We start from the raw sequence: 9,595 nt of genomic DNA, 5'->3' as shown, positions 1-9,595 counted from the left end.
GGTATGAGACACTGGTGTCCTTCCCCAGGCATGGCTACTTCCACCCCCATCACCCTTTTTCCTGGACACTCCAGGTAGGGGGTGCCATGATCTTCTAACACACTTGGTTTCAGGGTCCCATCTCCTAATTCTCCCAGGGAAGCCTATGGCCTCCTCTCCCGCAACACTTTGCCCACACCTGAAGTGTGAAGTGAATTAGGTGCTGGACGATAAGGCCCGGGGACCTTTCCTAGAGCTCCCCCAGACCCAGGCCTCTCAGACCAGCTGAGGCTGAGCCACCATCCGCCCGCCTCACAGGCCTTGGGCTGACTGAGGCTGGAGCTGCTGGCCTGGCTCACATTCACCTCTTTAGGCCTCAGTCATTAAGGCTGTCCTGGGTTAATGGGGAAATCCCTTTTTCAGGAAGTTGAGAGAAGACATAGTCATTAATAAAGGAGATAGGTGCTAGAACAGGCCGAAGGTCAGAGCTGGAAGAGAAGAACCCCTCCCGTACATAAAAGCGCACCTACCCCACCACCAGCAGGACTTTTCACTCTTACGCGGACGTGGACACAAATAAAAACCCAAATCATTGGAAACGGGTAACTATACATATTTTAATAAGTCAAAGTCTGGAATCCTAAGCCTCAAATGATTCCTTAGAAAACTCCAGACAAGACATACATTTGAGTACAAGCAGATTCACTGATCCCCAGGTATGTTTTTTACGTATACTGAAGGGTTCTTTTCGTTTACAGAAGGGAGGGGAGGGGTAGGAGGGGGAGGGGAGGGGTGGGAGGGGCAGGGAGGGGAGGTGAAGCAAACTAAACTCCAAAGAGCTGGAGGCTGAGTAAGGTTAACGGGAAGTTTCCTAATGAAAGGACACCTTCCATGTTGCTACAAAATGTTTCTTTCTGACTTGCCATCACAGTAACCTGAAATATAGAAAACAAAGCTATTAGTGACAGAAAGATGGGCCCAGTATTCAATACAGATAGTCAATATTAGGATGGCCGTAGGACTTGGCATTGTTCAAATGCCTCTTGTCAGGGGACAGCTAGATGTAGTTGTAATACATAAACATCTTCGAGGTTTTCTGAAACCCCCTGATTTCTCTGGGGGCGATGGGGTATGGGCTGAGAGCACAGGATCTGCCGTATCAAGTAGTGTTCGTTTTGTCTTAAATTTGCCTCATTGCATTTCAGAGATGAGGGTACCTCCTCCTGACTCAGGAGGTGAGGGCCAAATAGGCCTGACCGCGGCAACATTCACTGGTTCACTGTGCCTTCTGTCATACGTCACCACGTGGTAACACAGGGGCTCCATAGTCACACAACAACCCTGGTTTGCATCCAGCTCAGTTATCTACTGAACATCTTGGGCAACTTTCGTAATTTTTTCTTGGCCTCTATTTTCTCATCTGTAGAAGGTGGATCATGAGAAAACCTACTTCATAAGGTATATCCAGGATTAGGTGAGATGAGGCAGGCACAGGACTTGGCGGGGAGCCCGGCTGGAGTGAAATCCTTTGCCTGCCCTATATTTAGGCTATCCCCAGGTGAAGCATCCAAATCTTATTTATGTGTTTGGTCTGGGTTCATATCTGTTTGGTACAGTGTGGGTTAGCTAGTTAGATGACCAACAGAGAAGTTCAGTTTTGTTCTCTGTTTTCCCTTACAATTTAGCATTACTTTATTTGGATTTTGAAATGCAGATTCCCATGGGAATGTCTATTCAAAATAAATTGTGCAGTCTCCTCCGGAATGCTATTGGGTTTTAAAACAAGATTAGCCAAGGGTGATATTCATAAAAAGATTCGATGGGGCTTCCCTGGTGGCTCAGACAGTAAAGGATCATTTTGCAATGCAGGAGACATGGGTTCGATCCCTGGGTTGGGAAGATCCCCTGGAAAGCGAACAGCTGTCCACTCCGGTACTCTTGCCTGCAGAATCCCACGGACAGTGGAGCCTGGCAGGCACAGTCCGTGGCATTGCAAAGAGTCGGACGTCACTGAGCTATTAACCCTCTGGTCTGGTCTGGGAATCTCAAAAAACATGAGAAAACCAGCTAGTCAACTTGTCTCTCTTCAAGTGTTTACACCAATGGCCACATTCGATGCCCAGCTCTTCACTGGGGCCACTCAATCCCCAAACAATATTAATTTGGTCAGAATGGTTTTTTGGGCAGCGCAGCCAGGAGCAAAATCATGTGACTACACAGTGGGCCTGAGGTAGCAGATAAAAAGGAAGAGACTGTCCCCTTTACTTAACTCAAAGGGCCAGGGTTTTGGATAAAAAGGTTTTTGCCCACTCCTGCATCAGCCCCACGAAAAGGCCAGTGAAAGATCTGGTTATGCAGGATGAAGACTTGGACTCAGAGGGGCACCCAGGTTCCCCTGTTTTCTTCTGCTTGCAGATGTAACGCATCTCAGGGCCTGCAGACCCACTAAGCCTGCTCCCACCCACCACTCACCTTGTGAGGGATCAGCCGGTACTGCCTGGCCAGGCACAGCTCCTCCTGCCTCTGCCGCACGATTTTCTGCACTTCCGGCGCAAAGCCGCTGGGGTCTCGGGCGAACACGAAAGAGTAGCTGTCAGCGCAGGTGCCATCGAGGTTCAGGAGGCGGCAGGAGTACTGCACGGCATAGGTCTCGTAGTCCGTGTCAATGATCCAGTGGTCATCGTCTGCAGGGCAGAAAGCCACCGGGCCTCTGTATCTCCCTCAGACACTCAGATGTCAGGGAAACTTAGCGCCAGGCCCCAGAAACCAGCCACTTCCCCAAACTGGGTTCAGAAGTTAGGAAGCAGGAGACCATGGGGAGTTCTGACAGTAATTAGAAAACTGGGACCATGAGAGAGGACCTTGGCCTTCACAGGAAAAAATCCTGGAGTTGGTGGCACGGGCGGGAGGGACCACATTTGCTTTAATGACTGTTTCTCTCCCTGATGATAAACGTGATCGCATCTTTCATAAGAACAACCGAGAATGTGGACCCATCCAAACCACAGACTAGACCCATCTACTGTCGTCTTCTCCATCTGCTCTCTGACAGCATCTCAGCCTCTGTGGCTGACGCTGATGGCCACCAACATGTGTGATCCGCAACATAAGCAGGCGTCTTTTGCACTGATCTGTATCCGCCAGTTCCTGGTCCTCTCGCTACCCACACTGCCCTCCTGCCTCTCAGTCCACTGGGTGATCAGGTTCATGGCCTTTCTGGCTCCATCCTAATTCTGGCTCGGTGACCTGACGCACTTCTCTCTCCAGGCTGGCAAAAGGGTAGAATCTGCCTTAGGGGCACAAGATGCCCACCTTTTGACATCAGATATTCTTCCTTAGAGAACTGCTCAGAGCTCTCCTGACAGAGGCAGAGTTGAGCCCTTGAAGAATTTAGATTATATTTCTTCCTAAGACTGGGAGGTAAGCCATGCAGAGTAAGTGTAAACAAAGGTGGTAATAAGGTCAACAAAGGCAGGATGGGAAACCACGTTCATAAGAATGTAGGTGAGAGGTTTGCCGTGGAGAAAAACAATGGGGATAACACCTTTGTTATCCAAACACCTCACATTTGGTAAAACATGTCACATCTCTACTTAACATTCTTGTTGATATATAACCATGACCAGGATTTTCTGAGCACTTAGTGTCAGTCAGTTACAGTGAGGACACTTGCCGTGCTTTCTCAATTATTTTTCTTTTTTTTTTCTTTTTAGTTCTACCAGTTTATTGCTACCAACCCGTCACCCTCCACCCTCACGCACACATGCTCAGTCATGTGACCCCATGGACTGCAAGCCCGCCAGGCGCCTCTGTCCATGGACTTTTCCAGGCAAGGATACTGGAGTGGGTTGCCATTTCCTTCTCCATCTCAATTATTTTTCACGGCGACTGAAAGTGCACGCTATCATCCTCATTTTCCAGATAAGAAAACTGAGGCACAGAGAAACTAAATAATCCACCCAGGATCACAAAGAACAGGACAGAATTGAGCTCCGATCTGACTCTGGAGCCCCCACGCCTAACCTCTACAGCACACTGTCTCCAGGCATTATGTAAACTGGGGGCCACAGGGGATAAGAAACAGGAGATGCAAAGCCTCTGTTTTCATTCCACAGCCAGGTCATGAAGAAAGTGATGATCTCTGCTCTATTTCATGTCCTGTGCTGGAGGAACGCAGAGGAATGCTCAGCTCCCAGCAGTGAGGGTGTAAAGCAGATCTCTAATGCTTGCCTAAGTCACCTCTGGGTGTGCCTCTTTGTCTTCATTCTACACCCAGGTTATGAAACAAGTGATGATCTCTGCTCTATTTCATGTCCTGTGCTGGAGGAACGCAGAGGAATGCTCAGCTCCCAGGACTGAGGGTGTAAAGGAGATCTCTAATGCTTGCCTAAGTCACCTCTGGGTGTGCCTCTTGGCTCTGAGAATCCCAGGAGTCCCTGCCAAGGAGGGGCTCAGCCTGAGACCAGGCCTTGCAGGAGAGCTGCATCAGAGTGGGTGGTGAGCCCTCTTTTCAGCTCACTGCAGGCCCTCCACGAAGAGGACTGAGCCACTCCTGAACCCTCCAGGCTTTCCCAAAAGGTGGGTGTCAGAGGCTGGAGTGGGAAAGGCCAGACATATGACCACTCAGGGGTGGCCATGTTCATCTGTTTGATAAGATGAAGATTCTAAAAATTACTAATCTTGTGCCCCCTGGTATCGATTTTTATAATCCACTATCAGAAGTTTATTTTTTATCCTAAATAGATCACTTTAGGAAGTTTTGCTGAGTTATTTGAAAAAACTTTTATCTCTAAGGATAAAAGCTTTTCCCCTTATTGAATAGTAAGTCCTTTTATATAGTGTACATCAATACTGAATGAGCAATTTGATAAAAGATAAAATTTCATCTAACACAACTATAGAGAAAGTCGAGGAGTGCTTGCCCTGAGTACCTGGGCTACGTGAAAGGACACTTTGCCCTGGCTCACCAAGCTAAGCGTCCCCCTGAACAGGCCCCTGGGGCCTATTTCCCAGAAGAGCTCCAACAATATTTTGTAAAATTGTAAAAGTTGATTGTATTAGGTCCCTGCTGTTCAGGACCACCTAATTTTGACCTGGGAGCTAGAACCCCTGGCTTCTGACACTGTCTCTCACAAACTTGTTTGCATGACCTTGGACAAAGCACTATCTTTTCCCCTCTCCCCACCTCTTTTTTTTGGCCATGAGGCATGTGAGATTTTAGTTCCTGGGCCAGGGATCAAATCTTCACTTCCTGCAGTGGAAGTGAGGCGTTTTAACCACTGGATCACCAGGGAAGTCCTACCACTGCGTTCTCTTGACTTCAGTTTATTCATCTGCATATTGAACCCCCTTCAGAGTGGTAACTCTCCATTTTTAAGATTCCATGATGGAACTTCTCTGGTGTCTTCGGGGGAATTAAACAAATTAAACCCTCAGGTTTAATCCCTGCTAGGTGATCTAAGATCTCGTGTGCCATACAGCATGGTCAAAAAAAAAAAAAGTGAGATTCCATGATACGCCCCTCTGGCCTGCATTATTCTCTAGGTACCAAGCAGACTCCAGATTTGAAGCTTAGGAGAAATAAGGAAAAAGTAGAAAGAGCATGTAAATGCATGGTCCCATAAATTTGTATCAGGTTAAATTTTAGGATGCTTTTCTGAGAGTCCTTAAACACTCTGCTCCCATATGAGTTTCAGGGCTTGGGAGGAAGGGAAGAGGTCACTGCCACCCAGAACACTGTGCCTGGCTCAGACTCTCAGCACCCAGCATGGGCAGGTAGGGTACCTGGGAGTGAGCCAACCCTGTGTCCTTTGATGAGAGGCTCTGAGCCTCTGCTGGGGCGCCTAGCAGTCAAGCTGTTTCAGGGATTCGGCCCAAAGAAATGGAGGAAATGCAGCAGCCGCAGCACCAGGCTGAGCGGCGGTGTGAGCTGGGTCTTGAGGAGGTGGGAGGTCCAAGCAAGGGGAAGGCCACACACGCTGGGGCTGGCAGGATGGGTAACCGGCAGGAGGTGGTCAGGTGACAAACCCAAGGTCCTTTTGAGCTTGGGCCAGGTTTCTGAGCTGGGAGAGGGGATGTGAGGTGGTGAAGGGGCCTAGCTACTTCCAGTCTCACCCCTCCAGCCTCCAGCCGTGCGGAGAGTTCTGGCTACTTACAGACCATTTTCCCCTAAGGTGCCCCTGGACAAGAAACCCAGCCAATTGGCTATGTATGTCTTCGATCCCCCTCGAGAAAGTCCTACTGAACTGAGTACTCACTTCCTTTCTGGAGAAAGGACGCTACGCCCCAGTACTTCATCTTGAACTTGGCAGGGTCCTCAGTGTCTGTGAAGGTGCCCACCATGTCTGCACACACGTCCCAGTTACTGCGAAAGCCAAGGGGATTCTGAGCCAGGCCGTGCAAAGGGCTTCCTCCCTCCATGCCACCCCGGGCGCTCCCTTCCCGCCCCAGTCAGGGTTTGGCTCTCAGCCTGCGGACCCTGCCGCGCAAAGAGCGCAGCCCCCGCCCTCTCCCACCCCCGCCCCCAGAGGGCACTGACTTTAAGAGACGGACTCGGCCCTTGGCCGTGGCGCTCATGTGGCCGTTCTCGTCCACGGAGAACTCGGCGACGATGTTGTCTTGCAGAAAGAGGCCCTCGGGGTCCTTCTTGGCCATGGCGTACCAGGTGCCGGCGAACTGGGGAAGAGAGGAGAGCCGGGTTTGGAGTCCGGGAGCGCCTGGCCGGCCTCTGGGAAAGGGGAACGCGGGGCACCCGGGACACCGGTACCTACGCGAGCCTTGTCGAAGTTCTCCTTGACTCGGAAGCTGCTCACCCGGCAGTCGCGCTCCGCCCGGGCGCTGCCCAGCGCCGCCAGTAGCACCAGCGCCCACACCCACTCCATCTCGCTCGGGAGTCCGCCTGCGGGGACCGCGCGCCGTGAGCGCCCGGCGGCTGGACCACTCGGCCCTCCACCACCGGTCCCCAGGCTCCATCTTGCCCGCGAGGGGCCCTCCTCCCGCCAGCCCCCCGGCTTCCCATCCCGCCCGCCCCCAGAGCCTCATCACACCCATCCCGGGCCCCCATCCCTCCCGCGCCGGCCCCCCATCCCGCCGGGCCGCCGCTCACTGTCGGGAGCTGCGCGCAAGCCTGGCCGCGGGTCCGAGCGCGCGTGGAGCCAGCAAGGCGAGCGCGCCGCGGGGGCCGCCGGGCGGCTTTATAGCTCCGGGGGGAGGGGGTCGCGCTTTCGTAACGGCGCGGGGTGAAAGACCGAGGGGGAGGCGCCGGGGCCGGCGGGCCAGCACTTGCATAACGCGCCCTGACTCACCGCCGCCCGGGCGCAGGGAGGGCGCCTTGGGGCGAGAGCCTCCCCTCCAGCGCCGCCCGGGGCTGGAGCAGCTGCCGCGCGGGGTGGCCTCGGCGGAGCCTCGGGCGGCGGCGAGCCGCGGGCACCAGCCCTGGCCTAGTTACCCGGCGCCCGTGCCAGCGGCCGCCAGCTGCGGCCTGGGGTGGCCTCGGGGCCCTGTTGCTCTGGCTGGAGGCTCGGGTAGGTCTGGCGGGAAGGCCAGACCGTGGCCTCCCAGAACGAGGGACATCTGCGATGCTGCCCGGGTGCGTTAGTGCTCGGGCCTGACCGTGCCAAAGTGGCCCCTCGGTCCTCTGAGGACTAGCTGTGCAGGAGTTTGGGACTGTTTCCGCCGCATAGTTTTTCATTATATAAAGGATGTCTTTTACTCTCTTTCAGGGGAGTTGTGGTGCCCTTGGATCAATATTTGTTCTTTAGTTTCAACATCTTTAGAAGTATTAAAACCCTCCCTGTTAAATATTCTCCAAAAACGCAACCCTGGTCAGGACAGGAAATATTTTAGCAACCTCAGTGGTCGCCTACTTAGTCTGTGGCACTTCGCTCAAACCAGTTTAAAACACACCTACCAATTGTTTATGCTGCAATTTGATTTCAAAGCCATAGTGGCATCTTGTTTTGTTTCCAAACCAGCTAAGGTGAATTGACTGTGAGAAGGGGAGGGGAACAAACGTCTGTGACGTCAATGGTCAATTAAGTCGAAATGCTGTGACTGGTTGTGTGATTTTGCCCAGTGGCACAATTCAGGGCCATGTTTTTCTCTTTCCATTCAGAGTTAGAGCTCCTCTAATCTGATCCAAGCAGTCGGAAGACGCAGCTTTGGACTGAATGAGAATTAGGGATAGGGCAAAGAGGTATCACCTTTTAGTAAGATTCCTTCCATCAGTTGTGTCCCAAATTGGAAAAGGCCAAGATGAATTTGATCCATTTTAAATCTAGACAGTGTTTTAAAAAGCAGAGACATTACTTTGCCAGCAAAGGCCTGTGCAGTCAAAGCTTTGGTTTTTCCAGTAGTCACGTATGGATGTGAGAGTTGAACCATAAAGAAGGCTGAGCACTGAAGACTTAATGATTTTGAACTGTGGTGCTGGGGAAGACTTGAGAGTCCCTTGGACTGCAAGGAGATCAAATCAGTCAGTCATAAAGGAAATCAACCCTGAATATTCATTGAAAGGACTGATACTGAAGCTGTAATACTTTGTCTACCGCCAGACCTGAAATAAGAGAGGGTGGAGGTGCAGGAGGGTGGCAGCCAAACAGAGAAATAAAGAGTTGATGGTCTTTACAAGGCACTGGGATTACTTCTGAGCCTCCTGGGAAAAAAATACCTGTGGCTCCTGCCACCTTCCTGTGACCCCTTGGGTCTCTCCCTGCCTGATGGTCCGCTTTCACTTTCCACCTTCCCCTCCACTCCTGTTCTACATTTGAGTCTGGAGATGTCTCTGGAGTGCCACCCTTGATGCAGTTAACTCCCTACTGCCTCCTTTCTGCTAAGAAAGCCCCGTTTCAGGCCTCCAGCTAACTAGGAGCTCTTTGGTGAGGTCAGTTTTATCATAGGATGTAGAATCCCAAACAGAATTGCACCTGGTTCAAAATTGGGAAATGAGTATATCAAGGCTGTGTATTGTCACCCTACTTATTTAACTTATATGCAGAGTACATCATGAGAAATGCTGGACTGGATGAAGCACAAGCTGGAATCAAGATTGCCAGGAGAAATACCAATAACCTCAGATATGCAGATGACACCACCCTTAGGGCAGAAAGCAAAAAGGAACTAAAAAGCCTCTTGATTAAGGTGAAAGAAGAGAGTGAAAAAGCTGGCTTAAAACTCAACATTCAAAAAATTAACATCACAACATCCGATCCCATCACTTCATGGCAAGTAAATGGGGAAACAATGGAAACAGTGACAGACTTCATTTTTCTTGGGCTCCAAAATCACTGTAGACAGTGACTGCAGCCATGAAATTACAAGATGCTTGCTCCTTGGAAGAAAAGCTATGACAAATCTAGACAGTGTTTTAAAAAGCAGAGACATTACTTTGCCAGCAAAGGCCTGTGTAGTCAAAGCTTTGGTTTTTCCAGTAGTCACGTATGGATGAGAGAGTTGAACCATAAAGAATGCTGAGCACTGAAGACTTAATGATTTTGAACTGTGGTGCTGGGGAAGACTTGAGAGTCCCTTGGACTGCAAGGAGATCAAATCAGTCAGTCATAAAGGAAATCAACCCTGAATATTCATTGAAAGGACTGATGCTGAAGCTGTAATACTT

The 9,595-nt window shown here is 50.9% G+C and overlaps 1 protein-coding gene across 2 annotated transcripts; it reads right to left on the bottom strand.

Moving 5' to 3' along the window:
• Nucleotides 572-7,205, bottom strand: RBP4 (retinol binding protein 4). Of its 2 annotated transcripts, none has more exons than XM_018041094.1 (6): nt 7,085-7,205; nt 6,750-6,877; nt 6,518-6,654; nt 6,237-6,343; nt 2,452-2,663; nt 572-914 (listed from the first exon to the last, which is right to left on the bottom strand). In XM_018041094.1, exons 2-6 carry the CDS (start codon nt 6,858-6,860, stop codon nt 804-806), a joined length of 678 nt encoding a protein of 225 aa, XP_017896583.1. In that variant the 5' UTR covers nt 6,861-6,877; nt 7,085-7,205; the 3' UTR covers nt 572-803.

The sequence above is a fragment of the Capra hircus genome, chromosome 26 (genome assembly GCF_001704415.2).
Source record: "Capra hircus breed San Clemente chromosome 26, ASM170441v1, whole genome shotgun sequence".
Lineage (NCBI taxonomy): Eukaryota > Metazoa > Chordata > Mammalia > Artiodactyla > Bovidae > Capra > Capra hircus.
Note: the sequence above shows the minus strand (reverse complement) of the source record. Positions and strands in the feature narration are given on the sequence as shown.